This window comes from Erythrolamprus reginae, chromosome 2 (assembly GCF_031021105.1).
Source record: "Erythrolamprus reginae isolate rEryReg1 chromosome 2, rEryReg1.hap1, whole genome shotgun sequence".
Classification (NCBI taxonomy): domain Eukaryota; kingdom Metazoa; phylum Chordata; class Lepidosauria; order Squamata; family Dipsadidae; genus Erythrolamprus; species Erythrolamprus reginae.
The window spans coordinates 218099847-218124468 of NC_091951.1; the positions used below are offsets into that span (position 1 = coordinate 218099847).

Sequence of the window (24622 nt, forward strand, 5' to 3'; positions counted from 1 at the left end):
CCAAAGAAACATGCAAGCAATTGTAGCCTTCCGTTAAAATGAAGCCTTCTGTGAACATAATATACTAGCTGAGAGCAAATATATCTTTTAAATCTATTATTTCCACTCATAAATTAGTTTGGTTAGCAAATAAGATATAAACAAGCTTAACATGGTTTCTTCCCCCGATCTAAGTTTGCCTATTTGTAGTCTTCTGTTCTTTAAATTATTGATCATGCTAATTTCAGTTGGAATCTTTGTATGCCAGTGATTTCAATAATTAGGCAACCAGAATAACAGAATAACATAGTGGGAAGGCATCTTGTTCTGCCACAGCATCGAGCCCCAAATAATTACGCAACAAGTTGTCTTGGGTGACATCTGTAAAAAAAAATCAAATCATGAGACAGTAACTCTTCCCTTGTTACAAAAAGTCAGTAAACTCTGACAACTCGGTTTTCCTCCTTAGTGCAATTTACAGGAAGCGGGGCGGCTGCGTGGTTTCTTCTGGTTCTCAGCCAGTGCTGCGGTAGCCACTAACAGTGTGGTGAACCTATTGCTGGACAAGGCGGAGCAACCTTTGCAGCTGGGCGAAAGCTTTGAACGGCACCCTAAACCCTTCATCCACACCATTCACTGTGATCGCCCAGCAGAGGCAGTGCTTATGGGCCAGGCCAGCGACCCCAAAATATCGACTTGATTAAGCTGTCCTGGCCCCATGTCAAAAGAGGGCCCTAACTACGGTAGCCTATGCCAGCCTAACTGAAAACAGGTTCCACTGAGTTCAGTGTGACTTACTCCCAGGTAAGTAAGTATAGTAGCCTTCCCCAACCAATAGTTTATTTGCAGTTTATAATAATTTTAAAATATTAACACTAAAATTTCATTGAGGCCCAGATTGGAGAGTTGGCGTGGGCAAAATGTTTACTTCTTCTGGGGGGGCGGAGGGGGGGGACGTAACAAAAATAATTGAGAAGCACTGCTGTAACTAAACAGAATAACAGAGTTGAAAGGGAGATCTTGTCCAATCCCATACACAAACAGTAGACCCTATACTATTGTGGACAAACGGCTGTCCAAATCTCTTCTTAAAAACCTCCAGTATTGGAGAACCCACAACTCCTGAAAGCAACCCATTCCAATGATTAATTATTCTGTCAGGAAAATTCTCCTGTTTATCTTTCTATTATTTATTTAAATTTCTAGTTGTTTATCTCGATTAGTGTCCATCCACTGCTTCTAGTCCTGCCTTCTGGTGCTCTGGAAAATAGATTGACCCCCTCTTCTATGTGGCAACTCCTCAAATACTGAAACATTGCCATCATGTCATCCCTAGGCCTTCTTTTCACTAGACTAGACATACCTAATTCCTGCAACCCTTCAAGTTTCAGCTTCCAGACCCCTCATAAACTTTATTGCTCTTTTCAAATGTCCCATTGTTTTTTATATTGTGTGACAATAATTAGATACAATTTTCTAAGTATGATCTTACTGAGGCATTATAAAGTAGTACTAACACACATGTGATCTTGATTCTATCCCTCTGTTAATGCAGCCTAGGACTTTTTTTAGCAGCTGCAGCACACTGCTGACTCATATTTAAGTGATTATCCACTGGGACTCCAAGATATCTCACTGAGTTACTGCTATTGAACCAGGTCCCATCTATATTGTACCTGTACATGTGGGTTTTTTTGTCTAGGTAGAAAAACATACTTTCTTCACCACTAAATTCATTTTGTTAGATAGAGATCCTTCTGCTTATCTTCTGGGATATTGGCTATTCCTTCCAGTTTGGTGTTGTCCATGGCAGACTGGTACCAAATGAATGCAGAGCGCAGGCATAATGTAGCAGTTCTGACAAGAAGTTCCTTGCCTATTCCCTCAACTAAATTGCTTATGAAGCTATTAGACTACCAAGGGTAAGACAGAACCTTGGCGTACCCTGCTACTTACCTCTTTCCATTAAGGATTACATATTGAGTATGGCTTGTCAGCCAGTCCATGTAGTGGTGTTGCTGTCCATCCAACATTTTTCTACCTTACAAAGAAGTTGTGTTCTATTTTGTCAAATGCCTTACTGAACTCTAAGTAATAATATGTCCATAGCATTTTGCTGGCCCACTAATTACCATATTCTTTGGATTATAAGACTCTCCGGACTATAAGATATACCTAGCTTTTGGGGAGGAAAACAACAACAAAAATCTGCCTGTTTCCCAGCAATTTGCCTCCTTACAGCCAACAGCCTGATCAGCTTCAGCACAACCTGTCTTTGCCAGTTCTGCCATTACTGTTCTAGGAGAAAAAGCAACAGTGGGACTGGCAAAGGCAGGAACGCCCATCATTGTCCTTCTCTAATGTTTCCCACTGGCAAGACAGTCAGCCACTGTGTGGCAGGCACGTGGGCAATCAAACGAGGCATTATGAAAGAAGAGCAAACTGCATTTTCCTAGGCCACTTTCCTCCATTCCAGAATTGAGCACCATTTTGAATAGCTCACAATTCATTACATCTACTCTGAAGATGGCACTTGTGTCTGGGCTATAGCCATGCAGGAATGCTGAGGGATGGGACAACTTGTTTCATTTCCAATGTGATCTGCAGAGCTTCCAGAACAAGATCTGGTAAAAAGTAAATGAGCAAACAGTGATAGAGATGAGGAGGAGCATGTGGAACTCTGGGGGCTGGGAAGCAGAGGTAGGTTAACAGAGTAACAGAATTGGAAGGGACCTTAGAGGATTTGTAGTCCAACCTCTGCTAAAGCAGGAGACCCTAGACCTGTGGTGGTGAACCTCTGGCACGTATGCCACCTATGACACACGAGCAGCACACGTGAGGCATTGCCTTATGTCAGCTCCAGTGCACATGTGTGTGCTAACCAGCTGGTTCTCGGCATTCCGGAGAGCGGGAAGGCGTTTCCCCAGACTTCAGGAATACCTACAGAGCTAGTGCAGTGTTTTTCAACCGGTGTGCCGCAGCACACTAGTGTGCTGTGAGACATGGTCAGGTGTGCCGCGAGGCGGCTCCTGCAAGTGGGAGCTCCAGGGCTGAGGCTTCAGCCCTGGAGCTCCCACTTGCAGAAGCCGCTCCCGGCTATTACCCGCCGCTGCCGCTGCTATTGGCACCCTCCCACGGGAGGCCGGCAAAGGTTGTTTTGAAAGTCGGCCCCCTCGCGCGCATGGCTTCTCCTTGCTAATAGCGGCGGCAGGCAATAGCCGGGGGAGGGGCGGCTTCTGCAAGTGGGAGCTCCAGGGCTGAGGCTTCCACTTGTGGCTGTCCCCGCCCGCCCGATCCGTCCTTCTCTCCGGCTTTCTTGGGGTGCGGTTCCTCCCACAGCGGTGGCTGCAGCGGCACTGGCAATCCGTCCGCTAGCCGTTCCGAGCGCTGTGGGAACGCCCACCCCTCCCACAGTCCCGCTCGGTCTTCTCGGCAACCTACATGCTGCGGGGAGCCTGGAAAAACCAAGCAGAGCGCCCAGGCCAGGCAAAAGAATGCCGCCGCCTTGCTATCCCGCTTCTCTCTGGCCATGCCGTTGCAGAAGCAGCCTCTCCCCACCTCACACGCACACTTTCGGCTGGGCAGGGGGCGAAGCCGACCCCCCGGCTGCCGGCGAAGGAGGCTCGCTTGAGCCTCAGAAAGGAGGCGGATTCAGGCAAAGAGCCCGGCGCAACGGGCGCAGTGTTGGAAAGCAAGCGGGCAGTGGGGGCGCTTCGCTTCTGCCTTCCTGAGGCGTTTTTTTTGGGGCTCCGCGTCCGGCGAGTTTCTGCCTTGTCTTGCCTACGTAACGTGGTGGGAGAGATGCTAATTCCCATCCCAAACAGTCCGTCTTTTCCCTCAGGAGTGGGTGGGCGTTTTGTCCCTGGCACCACGTCAGCAGCATCAGGAGGACAACAGATGACTAATCCCGCCACTTTGGACTGCCGCCAGAAAGGCAGCTCCCCCGTTTCCTCCTGGTGGCTGCAGCGGCGCTGGCAATCCGGCCGCTAGCCGCTTCGAGCACTGTGGGAACGCCCACCCCTCTCACAGTCCCGTCCCGGGCTGTCAGTAAAGGGGCTGCTTCTCATCCCCCTGCCAGCTTGCTCAGAACATTCAAACTAAGGAAAACCTTCGCCGGCCTCCACAGAGAAGAAAGGAAGAGAGAGAACAAGAGAGAGAGAGCAACAGAGAGAGAGAGCAACAGAGAGAGAGAGACAGAACAAGAGAGAGAGAAAGAAAATAAGAGAGAGAACGAGAGAGAGAGAGAAGGAAAGCAAGAGAGAAAAAGAGAGATAGCAAGAGAGAGAAAGCAAGAGAGACAGATAGGGAGAGGAAAGGAGAGAGAGAGAAATGAGAACAAAAAGGGGAGAAAAAGGAGAAATGATAAAATGATTGAGGCAGAGAATGAGAGGAGAGAGAAACAAAAAAGAGAGAGAGAGGTGATTCTTGAAGCATATGGTAAAAAGCACCCAAATAATAAGAAAACCCCACCAGCCCACACCTGTTTTTGAAAAGAATAAAAGAGAAAAAAAAACCAGCCCTCAACTGGTTTTGGAAATGGTTTGAGTGTGTATACACACACACGCATAAAGGGGGGAGAGAGACAGGGATGGAAAAACAGGAGAAGTGAGAGGGAGAAGGAATGAGGGAAAAAGAGAAGAAGAGAGAGAAATGAGAAACATGAGAGAGAAAAGGGGGAAAGACAGGAGAAGTACCCAGAAATGAGACAGTGGTATGAATTTGAGGAGGGATGATTGATGATTGACTGTATTTATAAGGGGATGTTACATGGGATTGTATATATGAGGGGGTTATGTATGTATGTATGTATGTATGTATGTATGTATGTATTTATTTATTTATTTATTTATTAGATTTGTGTCATTTTGGTTGGTGGTGTGACCCAGGATTTTGTAAATGTAAAAAATGTGCTGCGGCTCAAAAAAGGTTGAAAATCACTGAGCTAGTGGATGAGGAAAAAAGAACCAAATGGGTCTACTGCACGTTTGGAAACAAACTTCCGGTTAGGCCATTGGGCTCTTTTTCACCCTCCACAGGCTTTAGAAAAGCCTCCTGAAGCCTGGGGAGGACAAAAAACACCCCATGTCCCTTGGGGAAGTTTGGAGGCTTCAGTGAGGTCTGTGCGCATGCAAGGGGGGTCAGTACAGGGATGTAGGCTTTGTGTGCATGTGTGGGAGGGCATTGCATTATGGGCGCGGGCACATGTACTTGTGCTGGCACGCGCCCACACACTTCTGGCACCCGAGCAAAAAAAGGTTCGCCATCACTGTCTTAGACCATTTCAGATAAATAACTGTCCAGGAGGTTTCCCATGGCCACCTCAGGAGCCCTTCAGACCGTTAAGAGTCTTATGTTCCACTTAAAAACCCGTATTTATTTATTTATTTATTATTTATTTCTTCAATTTCTATGCCACTCAACTCCCTAAGGATTCTAGGCAGCTCACAGCAAAAATATAAAACTTCAATAATAGTACAGAAACCTCTAAAAACAGTTTAAAAAACAATTTACAATACAAACAGTTAAACCCCTGCATACCATTTATGGACAGATCTCACTGGTTACCAGAGAACCAGGGTAGCCACAGAGAAGGCCCTCCCACACGGAACCAGCAGCCGACATTGTTTAGCTAATGGGACCTGGAGAAGACCAACTCTTTGGGCCCTTACCAGTTGCTGGGAGCTATGTGGTAGAAGGTGGTCTCGAAGATAATCTGGCCCTAAGCTATGTATGTTTTTTTAACAGCTGCATCATGAGAGCAGAGATCAGGGGTCATTAAGTGGAGAGGGGCGGCATACAAATCCAATTAAATAAATAAATAAACAAACAAATAAATAAATAAAGCAATTCATAGCTACCCCAACATTTGGCAATAATTGAGCAAGCTCAATTACTATCAAAAGCCATGAAATATGTGTGCCATTTCTTCCCCAATTAAAAGGCAACATAAGATGTAGATGCAGATTAAATCCTATAGAGGTTATAGTGGTGATGGCAAACATATGGTCAGATCTGAAGGCACGTGAGGTATTGTCCTAAGTCAGCTCGTGTGCATATGCACGGTGGCCAGCTGATTTTCGGCCTTCTGGAGAGTGGGGGAGGGACATTTTCACCCTTTCTAGCCTTCAGGAAAGCCTACGGAGTCTATGGAGGATGAAAAATGAACCCACAAGCTTACCAGAAGTTCAATTCCAAACTTCTGATAGGCCCGTCGGCCGTACGTCTGGAGGCTTCTTGTTGTCTTGCTCATGTTTGCCACCAAAAGGGTCTTTGGCCTCTGATGCAGGGACTTCCCTTACTCACTACTTCACAGATGTGGGTGGCTGCTCAGACTTCTCGGGTTTTGGCTTTAGGGAGACCCCAGTGGCTTGCATCCCGCTCCAGCTTAGTTGTTACCAAGCTAGGATCTCTCCCAGCTTCTTTTTCTCCTCCATGTTTTTGTCCGCAGCCAACATCTTGAGGTTGACCTCCTCATGGAGTCCAGGTAGGTTTTTATTGTGAGAACTGGCTTATGTCAACTGACCCAATATGCTAGCTATCAAAAGAAACTCCTGAGACATTTTTTTTCTTCAAGAGTATACCCACCTGCTTTACTGAAAAGCATGTGGGTATAGACTTCGAAAAACCAGTTCTAGGTTTGTATGTGTAAAAAGCATAAGCTAAATCCCCCAATCCAGACCTCTCATTGTCCTTTGTCCATCAATCGGTTGCTGAGTTGTTTTGAGAAAGTTCTGTCTGCTTCTGACTTCCCAGAGCTGATGACCTTGGGATGGAAATATCTCAGGCTTCAGATGGCACATTTGCATCCCAGAATTTCCTTCCCAAACCATCATTACATTCCGAGGCCTTCCCTCCCTCCTCCCGTTATTATTGTCTGGTAGGTTGGAAGCCAACCATTACACTTCCAATGCAAAAAGGGCTACTACAGGGAACAGTGCATCAATTTTATCTTCCATACCACTTAAGGGCAGGTCAAGAAGCAATGGACAGAAGTTGATTAAAGAGAGATTCAACAGGGATCTAAGGAGAAATTTCCTGATAGTGAGAACATTTAATCAATGGAACACCTTACCTTCCAGTGCTGTGGGTGCTCCATTGCTAGGGGGTTTCAGGAAATGATTTGGACAACCATTTGTCCAGGATCGTATAAGGATTCCTGCCTTGGGCAGGGGTTGGCCTAGCAGACCTTGAAGGTCCCATCTAGCACTATGAATATGAGAATAAATAACTAAATGCACCCATACCTATAGACATTAAACTCAACCTTTTTAGCAAAATAAGCAGATACTCAGCCAAATAAGGAAAGGTTTATAAAGCTTTCAAAAAAATAATCCATCATATTTTTAAAAAGAGAGGGCTACTAAAATAACAGGATAAAAATACTTGCCAGCCAAACTTTAATTGCATAGCCTCAAATAGGCTGGGACTTTGAATCACCAAGCTAATACTTCTGACCTGCCTTTACCAATTTAAGAAAGGTAATTCAGAAATGACTCTACCAGGTCCCTCACTTATTTATTTATTTATTAGATTTGTATGCCGCCCCCCTCCGTAGACTCGTAGACTCCGTAGACTTCCTTCTGCATAGGTGTGGTAAATAGTTTCTGAATCTATTACCAAGCACACACATGGTACAACAAGAGGATAAGCTGTAGGGGATCTTTGGACCTTCCTTACATCCTATCTGTTTACCCTCATAAACGTATTCTGATATGCTCCATCAAAACACCAAAAAAATCCTGAATATAAACAAGGAAAATGATTACAGACAAGATTGGGTTTTAAGACTACAACGCTAAATAATGTTCAGACCCTCTAAAATAAGCATTGGTGTGTCTTGCCTTCAAAGAAATAGAAACACAGCCTTGCATCTTTTCTCTTTTATTTTGAAAAGAGTGATGAAGGTAAAACTCAGGGTATTTTATGTTGCTTTGCTTGGGGTAAGCCAGATTTCAACCCAGTTAGTTACTTCTAACTTTGAATTCCAGATCTCATTTAATACAACTTAAAGCCTATAATTTCAGCCTTCTTAAGGAGAGTTATGGGGAAAAGCTCAACCACAATCTCTGCTATTCTCCCTTCAAGATTCACACTGTTCAGAACTTTAAATATCGTATTTTTTGGAGTATAAGATGCACCAGAGTATAAGATGCACCTTAATTTTTGGGGAGGAAAATAGGGAAAAGAATCTGCCTAACAGGTATTCATCTGGTTAGCGTCCTTATTCTGGCCAGTTTCAGCCCATTATTTTATCCCCTGGTTAGGGCTTTAAAAAAAACTTTATCCAGAGAGAGTAACAATGAAAGAGCTTGCAAGCTAGTAAGAGCTGGGAACATCATTAGCACCTGGAAAGAAACATTCAGAGCAAGTAGAGCAATGGAAAAAAACACTGCAAAAACTTAAGGCTTGGAAAACATTCTTTTTTCAGAGAGTAACAATGAAAGAGCTTGCAAGTGGGTAAGAGCTGGGAACATCATTAGCACCAGGTGAGGGCTGGAAAGAAACATTTGGAGCAAGTGACACCAATGAAAAAAAAACCTGCAAAGACTTAGGGCTTGGAAAACATTCTTCACAGAGAGTAACAATGAAAGAGCTTGGGAACATTGTTAGCACCTGATTAGGGCTGGAAAGAAACATTTGGAGCAATTAAAGCAATGAAAAAAAATTCAAAGATGGGGTTTGAAAAACATTCTTTGCAGAGAGTAACAATGAAAGGGCTTGTAAGCCCGTAAAAGCTGGGAACACCGTTAGCACCTGGTTAGGGCTGGAAATAAATTATTAGAGCAATGAAAAACTCTGCAAAGACTTAGGACTTGGAAAACATTCTTTGCAGAGAGAAACAATGAAAGAGCCTGCAAGGTAAGAGCTGGTAAGATCATTAGCAGCTAGTTAGGGCTGGGGGGGGGGTAAGCTACATTCAGACACACCCAAATTATCAGCCTCTTTTAGGGAGGAAAAAGATGTGTCTTGTACTACGAAAAATAAGGTATTCTAATTTTGGGAATACAATACAGTAGTCCCTCGCTATACCGCGCTTCACCTACTGCGGCTTCACTTCATCGCGGGTTTCTGAGGAAGTCGATCGGCAGATTTAAACAGCCCGCCGAACTTGATCGGCAGTTTTTTTTAAAAAAAAAATATCTAAAATTGTAAATACTGTATTTAAATACTGTATCTAAAATAAATACTGTGTGGGAAGGGTTTATAAACACTTAAAACAATGAAAACTTACCAAACAATTACAATATAAATACTTAAATAAGTACTATCAGTCGATAAATTCCCCATCGCGGATTTCACCTATCGCAGCCAGGTCTGGAACGTAACACCAGCGATAGGTGACAGACTACTGTACTTTCATTTATTTTATATATAAAATACAGAATACCTTTTTTACTGGAATTGTATTAATGCTACAGAAATTATACACATGCACACACTCAACTGGCAAGTACTCATAATCTTACATTTACTTGCCAGCTCCCGCTACACAAGCATGCAGAACATAAGCAAAAAAAATTATATGGTTTAAGTTCCCTCAAGTAAACCACAACTTATTTCTCAGTAAGCTAGAAAAATGTGGGCGAACAGTATCACCACCAGATGGATTTGTAACTGGCTGACAAACTGCACTCAATGAATAGTCCTTAACTGTGCTACTCTATGTGGGAATGAGCAATGGGATATCACAAGGTTCAGCCTTATGTCCAGTACTCTTCAATGTTTTAATAAATGAGGGAATAGAAGAACAACTCATCAAATTTGCAGAAGACACTAAGTTGGCAGGAATAGTCAACACTCAAGAAGACAAGCTCAGGGTCCAAAAGGCTTTAATAATGAGCCCTATACAAAATGAAATTTAATGTAGATAAAAGCAAGGGTTAGGCAGAAAAATCAAAGTACAGATTTGGTGGAACCTGGCTCAAGAACAGTAACTGTTAGAGAGATCTTAGTCATAGTGGACAATTACTGTATTTTTCACACTATAAGATGCACTCCCCACCCCTGAGAAAGTGGGTGGAAATGTCTGTGCATCTTATAGAGCGAGGTTGGTGCGGCGGCTGCCAGAGAATGCTAGAGCTTTCGCTGCCAAGCAACTGATTGGCAGTTAGATCAGCCTCCCAGAATACCGTTGATCAGCTGTTCTAGGTAGCGAGGATTGCTGCTGCGAACAGTGGCATGCACTGTTCTGGTCACCCACAACAGCTGGTTGGCAGTATTCCAGGAGGCCGATACAACAGCCAATCAGCTGCTCAGCAGCAAAGGCTCCAGTGTTCCCCGCTGCCGGCAGCAGCTCAGTTCAGTTGACTGATGGTGGGCGCAATGGAGCAGAGCCCTGACAAGACATATGTTGGGGCTGTGATAACGTGCTGAAGCTGATCATTTTTTCTTGTTTTTTTCTGCTAAAACTGATGTGCATCTTAGGTTCAGGTGCGTCTTATAGTGCAAAAAATATGGTAGGTACTTAAATATAAGCCAGCAGTGTGCAGAAGCAGCCAAAAAGCTAATTCAATCCTTGGTTGCATATACAAGAGGCTTAGAATCAAAATCACATGAAATATTAAACTGTTTTATAAAATCTTAGTAAGACCACACCTAGAACACTGCATCCAGTTTTTGTCATCACATTACAAAAAGGATTTTGAGACTTTGTAAAAAATGAAGAGAAGAGCCACTAAATGATTAATGGACTAGAGAATAAAATATATGAAGAACGTTTGCAGGGACTGGATATGGCTTAGTCTAGTGAAAAAAAAGGACTAGGGGTCAAATGTTAGCAGTGTTCCAGTATTTGAGAGGCTATCACGATGAAGCAGAGGTCAACTTATTTTCCATTTCCAGAAAGCAAGACAAGAAAAAATGGATGGAAACTAATCAAGGAAAGAAGCAAACAGAAAATAAGGAGAAACTTCCTAACAGTGAGAACAATGAAGCAGCTTGCCTTCAGAAATTGTGAAGGTTTTTAAGAAAAAAATGTCACTGGAGGTTTTTAAGAAGACAATCACTTGTCTGAAGTGGTATGGGGTCTTCTACTTGAGCAGGAGGTTGGACTAGAACAGTCCCCGTGGCCCCCCTCTTGGCTGTTAGGCATTTGCCACCAGGCGGTAGAAATGGCAGGCGAGCACACGAGCATCCCCACTTGCACAAGCAGTGGGCAAGAATGTGCATGAATGCTCCATTTGCATTAGCTGTACCAGCTACTCACACAGAACTACCACCACCACCACCACCACCTGGTCTCCAAAACTGTAAAAGTTGGAGAACTCTGGACTAGAAGATCAAAAGCTACCAGACAGAGGTAACAACTTAGAAGTTCCAATATTCAAAGATTCCTATTTTCCACTCAGGCATCTTATGCAGGACACAAGGATCTAGACAGCAGGATTGAGAAGATCAAGAATTCCACCAAGCAATTTTCCTGCTCACAGAGAATTTGCAATTCAATGGAAGGGCAGAGACAAGACTTATGAGCTCAGCAGGAATCCTTTTATTGCAGAGTATTAATACAATGGAGCTTTGTTTCTAGAAAGCATAAGGGACCAAGGCAGGACATGAACAATGGCTCAGACTTAATTTGATTAGAAAAGCAAGGGTTAGCTCAAGACCAGGAGGGGAGGGGGGAAAAGCCCAAAAGCATTGTCTGGTATGTAAAAAAACACAATTCAGATCCTAGAAAAGAGAGCCCTGCCTTTTCAAGATTCTGCCTTTGGAAGATATTCAATGCAAATGTCTCCCATGCACATTAATTAGGTTGTCAAGCTGGGCCTCTCTCCGTTCTTTGTGAGCAATAAAGGGGATAGCAGATGTGCCCTAGGGCTTCCATATACACATCACAAAAGAGCTAAATGCCTGGTAAAATCAAGGGATTCAAAAGGCTGCCACTGAACTGTCACACCAGAGCTGGATTTATAAGTTGAAGAGATGCTTTCCCCACCACACCACTCTTTTTAAAATGCTTTTGTTTAAAATGCACACCATTTTGGACCTGCAGTTAAGTTTATACAAAAACTCAGTGCTTATGATAAAAAAGAGTTGGCCTTCAATAGTTGGATTTTGCAACACAGAACCTGGGATTTAACAAAAAATAACAACAACATGTGGGCAACAAAAGTAAGTAATAATATGAGGTACAGATCAATTGACAGCTTCGTGGATATTGGTAGTTTCATGACAGACTAACGTTTTAATTGCATCAAGATGCCTTCTTATATTTGTCAGAACAGCAGATATAACTCCTTGCTCTTATGATGATGATGATGATGACTTTACACATTTCGTTAAAATAGCCATTATATATTTGAACTCCCCAAGCCTCTAAATAAATGTCAAAATCTGTTAAATCCTTCAATCATAAATATACTGCATATTTGCAAAATATTATCGAATGCTAGTAATAGTATAGAACTGATGTTCTCCATCATACATTTTGGGCTGCAGTGCTTTCCACTGATCATCTTGCTGCTGTTAAAGCCTCAAATAGAAAGCTTTAAGCTGCCTTTCCGTAATTGTGAAGTGCCAACATTTATTTTGGAAATTCCAACCCTACTGCAAGTGTGTTTGAGATATTTAGAAGTATGACAATTTCTGACCAATTTTTCAGATATTTTAAACTTATATAAGACAATTTTCATTTTAAAATGTCAAGACTTCCATTTAGAGATTTACCTTTAAACAGGAGACATCAGCACATTATATATGCAGACTCAATTAGTCAAGGATTCCTAAGATAAAAAATTAAAGATAGTTTACTCATTGTAATTAAGGAAGGTGATTATTCCAGCTAATTGGTATGATACAAAAATGTGAAAATATGGGTTATTTCTCCCTCCCCAATACTCCAACTCCTAACCAAACCAGGTTAGGTAAAGAAACATTTGCCCAATGTTTATGATATCATTTTAACAACCTTAAAGGTTTTTTTAAATGACAAAATGTTAATAATATTTTGTCATATTATACTCCAATTACATTTAAGAAGTCACATTGGTCTTTTGCTTTTTGTCTTTGGCTGATTCTTGTTTTATGGTGGTCATTGACTTAGATAAAAACTAGAAGATACACCTTTCATTTTTAATAACTGTAAAAGCATGTCATGTCAAAACAATCCAGCAATCCAAACTTAATTTCAAGTTCTGATTTCAGACTCCTATTTATTAGTGGAGCCACGAAATCGAAAGGATCAGCTGGCTATATACTAAACTCCTCTAGCAAATCCCAGATTACTGATTCTACTCCTAAAAGGCGCAGCACAATGGAGGCATCAGCATGCTAATTCATGAAGAATACACTTGGATCTTCCAGAAGTATAGGCCATTATTTTGGCAAAGACAACCATTGTTTCAGCATACCTTAGCGGAGAACTACAAAACTGCAATTATTTCAGCACTTTGTACATTCTTTTCTCCCAGAACAAATGTTTCCATTCAATAAACTGCAATTATTGCAAAAATTAATCAAATTTCTAACACAAAAAATTTCCTTAGCTTTAAGTATTATTAAACCAAATCCTCTTCAAATGATTTCACTACATGCAAAGATGGCTTTTAATAACATATATAGACAATATCATTTTTATATTTTCACATTTTTCTTTTCCTTGTGCAATAAAATTAATTACAATTCTGTATTCTTCTCCAGGGAAACAATAAGGAATGACTAGACTGTCTTTTTAAAAAAGATCACCCTTTTTAATTGGTGAATAATATCCACCAAAGTTATTCCTTCTCCTTTTTGCGTGTTTTACATTTGGAATTCCTGAGATTCAAACTCTGATACACACAGACAAGTAATACAAAATACAATGGCCCTTGATTTAGCAGACACCTATGTAACAAACTTCAAATGCCACAAACAGCATCCCTCCCAAAATAATGAACTGCATTCAAAAACTTACATTGATGTAAATGACATACTTTGGACACATACACCATCAAATTAATGAAGGATTTATTATAGCACTGTTTCCAGATAGTATTTACTGATAAATACAAATATACTATTACAAAATTAATTGGTTTGGAATCTTTTTAATATACTACTGTATTTTTGGAGTATAAGACACATCTTTTTCCTCCCTAAAAGAGGGTGAAAACTTGGGTGCATCTTATACTCTGAATGTAGCCTTTTCAAAGCTTTTCCCCCCAGCCCTAACTAGGTGCTAACAATCTTCCCGGCTTCCTATTCCCCCCAAAGAAGTTTTTTTCCATCCCTAAATCTTTACAGGCTTGCTTTTAACCCTATTCCCTCTGAAAAAGGCTTTTTCAGCCCTAACACATTGCTTACAAATTTCTTGGCTTGCTGCATTTTTTAAAATTCCCACTCCCTCCAAAGCAGTTTTTCCTGCCCCAAATCTTTGCAGGCTTGCTTTCATTCCTACTGTATCTGAAAAAGGCTTTTTCAGTCCTAACCAGGGGATAAAATAATGTGCTGAAGCTGAACAGATTAAGGACACTAGCCAGACAAATAACTGGTAGGTAGATTTCCCCCCCTCTATTTTCCTCCCACAAAACAAAGGTGCATTTTATACTCCGATACATCTTATACTCTGAAAAATACGGTAATTCCCTTTAATCTGAATCAATATCCTTTAATGTTACTAAGAAGTAATTATTATTTCAAGGGGACACATAAAGAACATCTTATTTTGAACTGAGAATATTTAAAAATAGGCCTCAAATTATTATTCATAAAAATATGAAAGGCTAAAATATCTGACATAAAATTAATAACATAAAAATGATTTCCATGAAAAATGTATGTTATATGAGATATTCCTCTATATTTCTGAAACACGTTTTCAAAAATCTATTGGACTACTCCAGAAGCTAATCTGGAGAAATTCTTCCTCTTATTTTTCACTTACAAAGCTTGGATTTTCAGAAAAGGGTTTATTTATATTAAAAAAAATACTGTAACTTCCTTCTTTAAAAAACAGTGTTTTGAAATTGGACTTTGGAGACTTTGAAATCAGCACATTTGGCTGAAATCGGCACATTTAATAAGTTGAAGGATGTTGGAGACTAAAAGCTGCAGTGGTTTCACTGAAACTGCAAGATGTAAGAATCTAGAACAGTGATGGTTAACCATTTTGGTGCCAAGTACCTAAAACATGCATGTGCGCGTAAATGCATGTGTGTGTGCCTGAACCCCCAAAATTCAGTGAGTGCCCCTGCACCTTGCCCGCGTGCATGTGCCCCAGAGGTGCCCATGCCTCGTTTTGGTCCTGGAAAGCCAACCTGGAAGCCAAACATGGCAGGCAGCTACTTATGGCCCTTGTTGTTACAGTTGGGCACGACTCCGCCCCAAGACACTGGCCTGTCATTAGCACAGCCTCTTTGCCAGTGTAAACGGCCTGCAGCTGTAGCCTCCCCCTCAATGAACGACCTGCCACAGAAGCCTCTTTGCAGATGCAAATAGCCTGCCACTGCAGCCTCTTTGCCCACAAGAATGGCCTGTCTCTTGCAGCTTCTTTGCTGGCATGAATAGCCTGCCACCACAGCCTCTTTGCCAGTGCGAAGCCTCCCTGTGTCCCGTTTTGGGCCTAGAAAGTTGCCATGCACTGGTAAAGAGCCTGCGGTGGCAGGCCATTTGCACTGACAAAGTGGCTACAGTGGCAGGCCATTCATGCTGGCAAAGAGGCAGCAGCAGCAAGCCATTTGGATTGGCAGAGAGGTTGCAGCTGCAGATCGTTTGCACTGGCAAAAAGGTGGCAGCAGACCAGTGCCTTGGGGCGGAGTTGTGCCCAGCTGCACCAACAAAGGCAAACCTTAAAATGCAATGTAAGCGCCCACCTCGCATGCACGCTAGGTCCCCCGCATGCACCCTGCCACCCATCCATTCACACATCTTCCATATGCATCCCTCCACCTGCACATGCCCAGCAATGACCTGAAGACCAGCTGGCTGGCGGGAGGAGATACTGCATACGTGGTGGAACTGGGCTGGGGCAATAGCTGGTGTGCCCACAGATAGGGCTCTGCATGTCACCTGTGGCACACATACCATAGGTTTGCCATCACAGTCTTCGGATAAGGGCGGCATACAAATCTAATTAATAATAATAATAATAACAACAACAACAACAACAACAATAATAATAATAGATCTAGGAGTATGAAACTGGTCTTTCTAAATTAGAAACAATGCATCTACTTATATGGCACTTTGTTGCTCTGCAGAGCACTACTAATACACAAAATAATAAACCTAGAGTAATAACTTATAAAAGAACGTTAGGATATCAAAATATTTAAAAATACAAGAAGGCGTGGAAAATGACTTGGAATATCTTGCATTAAACATTTATAGAGTAAATTATCTGGTATCTAAATATCACATTTTAAAATTAATCTTTGCATTGGTTTGTCTGGTGCACCAATTGCGATCCTACTTAGATCAGGAGACTCTCCCACAGTCACTCATGCCCTTATCACCTCATGGTTAGATTATTGCAACACACTCTACATGAGGCTGCCCCTGAACAGTGTTTGGAGTCAGAATGCAGCCACACGAGTGGTTGTGGATTCATCTAGGATAGGTACACTCATATTACACTAATCCTCCGTGAGCTGCACTGGCTTCCTATTGGTCTCCGGGCTCAATTCAAGGTGTTGGTTATTAACTTTTAAAGCCCTACATGTCTCAGGGCCAGGTTATCTTCGAGACCGCCTTCTATCTCATAGTTTCCAGCAACCACTAAGATCCCAAAGAGTTGGTCTTCTCCAGGTCCCATCAGCTAAACAGTGTCAGATGGCGGGCTGGCGGGGAAGACCCTTTTCTGTGGATGCCCTGGCTCTCTGGAACCAAATCACCCAGATTGAAAAAGTGGCCTCCTTACTATCACAGACCTATAAATTAGATATACTTTCTGCATTCATGTGAGGAAGTGCAAAAATAAGTGATAGCATACAAAAAGAGATTTCAACAGAATTAATGTAGTATGTAAAAAGGTTGATTTTCTCTCATTCTAATATTCAGTTCAGTTTTACTGATCTAATTAACTAAATATTTTGTATACAAGTCTCCACCTCTCGTGGTATAATATCAAAAATTGTCAAACAATACAGAAATCAGTATACAAAGTATACTGCTCAAAAAATAAAGGGAACACCCAAATAACACATCCTAGATCTGAATGAATGAAATATTCTCATTTAATATTTCATTTGCACAACAGCATGTGAAATTGATTGTCAATCAGTGTTGCTTTGTAAGTGGACAGTGTGATTTCACAGAAGTTTGATTTACTTGGAGTTATATTCTGTTGCTTAAGTGTTCCCTTTATTTTTTTCAACAGTGTAGTTTGAACCCACCTAACATGTTCAAGTTATGGTTTCATTCTGACTGAATTACAGTAATTAAGTCACAGTGCAGAAAACCATATATATTGCAGTATTCACATTTACATCCAGTATAGCCAATTTAACACTATGAACTATCTAAACAACTATCTTCACATTATCAAGCAAAACTCACAAAGTACGGTATACACATTAGTCTCTGTGAAACCAGCTGTTGATTCATCATACTTAACAGCAATGATATTCATTAATTGTAAAATACCTGTTTCTAAAAGGTATCAGTATTGAAGGCAACCAACTATGGGATGCACACTAAGTGTAGCCATCTGATGCTCAATCATGTCAACATACAGATCCAAATCAGATCCCATTGAAGGGATAAAAGTGTAATAATAATTACAAAAAAGTTCTCTCCAGGATTAGAGGAAAAAATACTAAAAAAGTAGTTCCTAATGAATGAGGACAAATATAATTCAGAATTGTTATTATGGAATTATTGATGAAAGAGTTTTGGGAGTTATTAAGGTTATGTTTTTAAAAAGCTGTTTTATGCTCAGAACAAATATTTTACATGAGTTTCGGGAGAAGGGCGACCTAGAAATCGAATAAATAAATTCCTCCTGTACCTACAAATATGTTGATAAAAGAGTATTCAAAAAAACCCAACTGATCATTCAACCTACAAATTTGTAAGATTTTACTCTCTTTTGCTAATATAAAGTTCTAAAGTCCCTCCAGAGTTGACGGCATACATATTCGAATGAATGAATAAAATGCACTTTTCCAATCCCAATCCCATTTAAAGCCTAATCTATTTTTTTTAATTACCTGCAAACATACTTTTCTCTAATTTACTTTTCCCTGTTGTGGTACCACAATACATATATGCCTTTAAGTGTATGGCTTAATAGTCTTTAATTATTAATGTGACTTTTAAGAATACATAGGATGGCGATTAACTTTTGACAGGTTAGTTTAAAATACTTCAGATAAATCCTGGCATTATATTATTAACAATGTTTTAAATCCTGGAATTTCTCTGACTGATGCAAAATTATTAGACGTTTGGGGCAACAGTCACCGAGCATTGACTGGGCTGAAACGTTATCAAGCCATATCCTTTATTATCCCAATCGCCGCCCACAGTCCGCAAGGAGTTTGGGCGGCCTATAAATCTCAATCATAAAATAAATAAATCTCCATAATATTTGCCTGCAAACGAAAATAATTGGACTGTTCTCCAAGGGAAGCGATGAATTGTTAGGACAGATTTTAAAAAAAACACAAAAAAAACCTCCGGAATATCTCGGGACCTCCCCCTGATTTCCCTGATGTACTCCTGGGTGAAACCTGGTCCCTTTCCTAGGAGCTGCTATGAAGCATTGCAGATATGAATCACTCGCACATGTTCAGATGTTCTTTGGCCTTCAAGCCAGGGCCGACAGACCGCTCTCCCTCGCAACGTCAAGCAGAAACGACGGCGAGAAAGCAGCTCCCAGAGCAGCCCGTCCCGCATCCCCTCCCCCTCCGCTCGTCCGTCCTGCAAATCATCATCCGCTCATTCATTCGCTTCCATTCATTCATCCGATCCTCCCTGTTCACGCGGCTAGGCCCCCGCCGGCCCGCTTGTCAGCGCGTGCATGCCGGCCAGCTCTCAGCCCCGTTTCTTCACTCACGGCTATACAAAGCGAGGCAGGCGGCGTCAGGCCCGGTGCGAGCCTCGAGACGCAGCGCCTGCTGCTCTTGGTGCCGCTGGATTTCCCCGTTGGCATCGCCGATAGTCAGGAGCCGCACACCCGGAAAGACCGATACCACCGCCGCCGCCGCCATCTTGGCATCCCAGGCCCGCTCCGCGGCGGCGGCGGCGGCGGCGGCGGCTGTAGGTAAAGCCCGAAGGCGACTGAGGAAGGCGTCAGAGAAGGAGCGGCCGGAACCCGTGCCTTGTGAGCACCGCTAGGCTGGACAAGGCAAAGGGGCAGCTGCGCCCTCTACTGGCCGGCGGGGATAAGGAAGGGGGGCGCTTCGGGGCAATCGGCGGTGAGAGGGAAGGCGAGGCGCTGCTGGTGAAAAGACGGCAAGTTAAGGGATTCGGGTCATGGGAGTAAAACGATAGAGGATTAGTATTATTCAGGGCCCTTGGGAAAAAAGGACAAAATCAACTTAATTGGCATAAGAAACAGGGCTACAAATTTCTAGTTACAGATATTTCGTTTCAGGGTAGATCTTGATTTTTTAAAATTTAAATCGGATTCTTTAAATCGGATTTTCTTTTATCAAATTTATTCTAATAAAATGCTTTTGGAGTAAAAATCTAAAGATGTGTGGGATGTTGTAACTGGTGCATGGCTGTCAAAACTCCAAAAGCAGGTCAAGTAGCTCTGGGGAGATCAGTCGTAAATTAGAACTGGCCGTTAAGCAAGGACCACTTGTATTTGGTTTGCCTTAAGGGTTCAGAGCTGCATGGAATCTATATGGAAAAAAGAAAAAGAAATGAAGGAAGAGAAAGAATTAAAAAGGGAGGGAGGGAAAAGTGAATGACATAAATCTAATTAATAATAATAATAATAATAATAATAATAATAATAATAATAATAATGTTGCATGGTTGGATGGATTGACAGATAGATACATGGAATGAGGGAGGAAGGAAGAGAAAGAAAAGGAGAGGAAGGAGGGACTGCAAACCCTGGCATTACACATGGCTTATGACCACAATTGAGCCCAAAATTTGGGTTGCTAAGTGGGAACGTTGTTAAGTGAGTTTCACCACATTTTATTCAATCCATGACATCTCCATTTTTCATCAGAGTTCAACACTATCTTATCAAATGGTGTTTGTCCTTTATAGAAGCCATACTTTTTCATATCTATATCATATCTAGATCCTATTTGCAATTGAGGCCATGATTGTATAATGTCCTGTTCTTCAAGCTCTTGCTTCAATTTTAATTTCCCTTAAGTGTTTAAAATGCCTTCATAATTTTTTTTTCTAGCTTTACCAGATTTGGGAATGGGAAAACCATTCTGGGATTTTCAAGTATATTTTAGGTTTTATCTTTTTCCATATCGATATTAGTGAATTTCTTATATAGTGATTTTGAAAGTACCGTGCCGCCAACTATGAATTTTATTTTTCTGATATAGGAAGGCATGCCATCCTAATTGTAAATTATGTCCTTCTAGATATAACAGTCTCCTGTGTCTTAGAGGCCTTCTGGGCATCTAAGAAGATTAGTGCCATTTGTTTTTCTGGATGTACAGTACATAATATTCTAATTTATCTAAGATGATCCTTAAGTTGTGCTTTATTTGTCTTTTTGGTAAAAAGCCAATTCAGTTAAAAAAAATGAATTAAGTGGTGAAAAAAGTTAGGTTCTACATTTAAGCAAGAAAACCCAAATGCACAGATATAGCATAGGTGATATTTGGCTCAATAGTAGTAACTGCAAGAGGGATCTTGGAGTCCTAGTGGACAATCACTTAAATATTAACCAGCAATGTGCTGCAGTTGTCAAAAAAGCCAACGCAATCTTAGGCTACGTTAACAGAGGGATAGAATCAAGAGAACATGAAGTGGTAATACACTTCATAATGCCTTGATAAGACCACACTTGGAATACCACATCTAGTTTTGGTCGCCACACCAGAAAAAAAAAGGGTGAGATTCGAGAAAGAGTGCAGAGAAGAGCAACAAAGTTCTCAGAGTGGGGCGGCATATAAATCCAATGAAGAAATAAAACAAATAAATAAATAAACAAAGATGATTAGCAGACTGGAGGCTAAAATATATGATGAATGGTTGTAGGAACTGGGCAAGGCTAGTCTAGTGAAGGACCAGAGGAGACATGATAGCAATGTTCCAATATTTGAGGGTCTGCCATATAGAAGAGGGGTAAAGCTATTTTCCAAAGCCACCTGGAGACAGGACAAAAACCAACAGATGGAAAATAACCCAGGAGAGAAGCAACCTAGAACTAACCAGAAATTTCCTGAATTAACCATTGGAATGGATTGCCTTCAGAGGTCATGGGTGCTCCATCACTGGAAAACAATTTGTTTGAAATGGTTTAGGACTGGAGTAGAACCATGATGGCGAACCTATGGCACATGTGCTGAAAGTGGCACGCAGAGCCATCTCTCCGGGGACATGAGCCATTGCCTGTTGCTCTTCTGGGTTCATGCTGCTCTTCGTTCATTCTTGTAAACCACTAACCAGAAAACCAGGAGTTCAGGTGACCGGTGCGGAGCTGCTTTTCCAGTTTCTAGTGCTCACACACACATGAACACCAGCTGGCTGGTGCGCATGTGGAGATCAAGCTATTTTCCAAAGCACCTGAAGGTCAGAAGGAATAATGGATGGATAGTGAATAAGGAGAGATTCAACATAGAAAATAAGGAGAAATTTTCTGACAGAGCAATCAACCAATGGAACAGTTTGCCTTTGGAAGTTGTGGGAACTTCATCACTGGAAGCTCTCAATAAGAGACTCGACTGCCATCTGTCCAAAATGGTGTAGGGTCTCCTCTTTGGATGCGGGATTGGACTAGATAACCCAGAAGGTCCCAACTCTGTTAATCTGTTAAAACAATAGCCTAAATCTGTGCAGGATCTTGGTTTATCCCCATGTGCTCCTAAATATAGGTACAAATATGCTGTTTTTAATAGATGAGTTATTGTAGCATTGTCTTCTTATCCTCAGCCAAATAAGTAGCTTAAGGTCAACTTTAGCTGTCCAATAAAGTAATTCCCTCTGTCTTCAACACAATTTTTGCTATGAACATGGCCTATGATGCTTCATCCACATTATACAATAATTGATTACATGGATACTGGCTGGCAAGTCCGGCTGAAATATTTTTTCCTCCTGTTCTCCTTCAATTACTGAGTATAATTTCAAAGGATCATTTTGGTTTGGCTACAGGAGAGATCAAGTACAGTATTTAGCTTCTGCTGAAGCATTCACTGTTGTCCTACCTGAAGGATTCTGAAGTATATCTCTGGGCTTCTTAAATACATAGCTTATTGCTCTTTGGAAAAGAGATAGACTAGTGTGCCACGAGACACAGCCAGGTGTGCCGCGGAGCTCCTAGCGAAGCTGCAGCTGGGCGGGGCGCTGCCGGTGCCGGGGCGGGCTTTCCCGAAACGGACGGAGAATGCCCTCTCTCGCAGCCCCCTGGCTGGGAGCGCTTTCGCTGCGAGAGAGGGCTTTCTCCATCCGTTTCGGGAATGCCCACCCCACCCCTCTCTCTCGCGCGCCACTCCCCTTTTCTCTCAGCCCTCCCTGGCTTCGCTTCTCAATGCCTACCTCCTTCCGTCTTTCCTTCCCCTCAGCCGTTCTGTCTGGGGGTCTCCCGCTCTTCCCTTCCCCGCCTCCCAGGCTTTGCCTTCACCACCCCACCCCCTTTTTGGTTGACAAGGAGTCCTTTGCCGCATCCTGCAGTTCGCACTCGGCTCGAGGCCGCTTTCCCTGGCTGCGCTCTTTCTTTCTCTCTCTCTCTCTCCCGTGAGGTGGGGGAAGGAAAAAAACCAAACAAACAAAAACTTCTTGCAGCGGGCCCGCGCGCGCGCTCGTGCCCGCGCTCGTCCTTCAGCAGCGAGGGAGGGAAGTCAGAGGGCGAGGGAGCGAGCGAGCGCTCTTGTCCTTGGTGCCCTCTGCAGCCTGCCTTCCTTCTTCTTTGCCGCCGCTGAGGGACGGAGAGAAGGATAGAAAGGAAAGAGGGAGGGAGAGATAGAAAGGAAAGAGGGAGGGAGGAAAGAGGGAGGGAGAGATAGAAAATAGATAGAAAGGAAAGAGGGAGGGAGGAAAGGGGGAGGGAGAGATAGAAAGGAAAGAGGGAGGGAGGAAAGGGAAGGAGAGATAGAAAGAAAATAGATAGAAAGGAAAGAGGGAGGGAGGAAAGAGGGAGGGAGGAAAGAGGGAGGGAGGGAGAGATAGAAAAGAAAGAGGGAGGGAGAGATACAATGGAAAGAGGGAGGGAAGAAAGAGGGAGGGAGAAATAGAGTGAAATGGTGGAAGAGATATTTTTTTGTCCAAACTTTTCTTTAGCCCCCCCGTGCCCCCCCACCCGAGAGAGAGAGAAAGAGACATAGCAAGAGAGAGAGAAAAAAAAGAAAGAAAGAGATAGCAAGAGAGAGAGAGAGAGAGATAGCGAGAGAGAGAGAGAGAAAGAGATAGCAAGAGAGACAGAGAGAGAGAGAAAGATAGAGAGTGAGAAAGAGATAGCAAGAGACACAGAAAGAGAGAGAAAGAGAGATAGCAAGAGAGAAAGAGAGACAGAGAGAGAAAGAAAGAGATAGCAAGAGAGACAGAGAGAGAGAGAGAAAGAGATAGCAAGAGAGACAGAGAGAGAGACAGAGAAAGAGAGAGAGAGAGAAAGAGGTAGAGAGAGAGAAAGAAAGAGACATAGCAAGAGAGACAGAGAAAGAGAGAGAAAGAGAGAGAATGAAAGAGAGAGATAGCAAGAGAGGCAGAGAGAGAGCAAGGGAGAGAGAAAGACATAGAGGGAGGGAAGGAGGGAGAAAGAGAGCAAAAAAGAGAGGAAGAAAGAAAGAGGGATGGAGAGAGAGAAAGAAGGGAAGGAAGGAAGAGAGAGAAAGAGGGAGGGAGAAATAGAGTGAAATGGAGGAAGAGATATTTTTTTTGTCCAAACTTTTCTTTAGCCCCCCCGCGCCCCCCCCCCCCGCGCCCCCATTCAGTGTTCCCCAGGATTTTGAAAATATGAATAATGTGCCGCGGCTCAAAAAAGGTTGGGAAAAACTGGACTAGAGAACTGTTCTGCTGAAGAATTGGACAATCTAAATTAGGAAAGACACTTGGATTTTGCTAGCTCTACCCACTTCTAGTCCTGTTTTAGGCATGAAAATTAGGCTGGGTGAGGAAGATGGGTGGATTCTAAATGTGATAGATAAATAAAAATAAATGAAAACCGTATTGATCTGCCAGGTTTATTAATCATCAAGTAAAATCTGATCTGTGCTATCATGAATTAAATTTTGAAATGTGCAGAAAAATAACTTCTTCTCCAGCATATAAAGCAACTTTCTGCAACTCCCTCCCACATAATCTCTGATGCTTTCAAGAGAAAAAAATCAAGGGAAGCAAACATGAAACAGATTTATCTGGGGTAATTACCAGCATTACTAAAAGCACAATACTGAGATATCTCCAACTGATTTACTTTCTGCTGCTTATGTGAAGGACTGGAGCAGACATGATAACTCCAGATATTGCTATCTCTGAAGTAATTCTAAATTACTGCTTGTGTTGTAATCCATAAATAGAAAGCTATCTGAATATCCTGCTAAAAAAAAAATCAATTAAAAAAAATTGTTTCAGAAGCTGA

The 24622-nt window shown here is 42.2% G+C and overlaps 3 protein-coding genes across 5 annotated transcripts in view; 2 read left to right on the forward strand and 1 right to left on the reverse strand.

Moving 5' to 3' along the window:
- Positions 1-19206, reverse strand: part of CARM1 (coactivator associated arginine methyltransferase 1) — a 121400-nt gene extending 102194 nt beyond the window's left edge. The window contains exons 1-2 of one of the 3 annotated variants that reach the window (XM_070741856.1): positions 18956-19171; positions 12646-12701 (exon numbers count right to left, since the gene is read on the reverse strand). Coding sequence is in view for 2 of the 3 variants with exons in the window: in XM_070741857.1 (XP_070597958.1) it covers positions 18956-19109 (154 nt within the window). In the remaining variant the exon portion in view is untranslated. Of the gene's footprint in view, positions 1-12645; positions 12702-18955 lie in introns of all 3 variants that reach the window. The other 2 variants (XM_070741857.1, XM_070741855.1) reach the window with 2 other exon arrangements.
- YIPF2 (Yip1 domain family member 2) overlaps positions 1-24622 on the forward strand; it is a 365318-nt gene that overhangs the window by 117599 nt on the left and 223097 nt on the right. The gene's annotated exons all lie outside the window — the stretch shown is intronic.
- POSTN (periostin) overlaps positions 19304-24622 on the forward strand; it is a 109183-nt gene continuing 103864 nt past the window's right edge. Inside the window, exon 1 of the mRNA XM_070741853.1 lies at positions 19304-19353. The gene's annotated coding sequence lies outside the window, so the exon portion shown is untranslated. The remainder of the gene's footprint in view (positions 19354-24622) is intronic.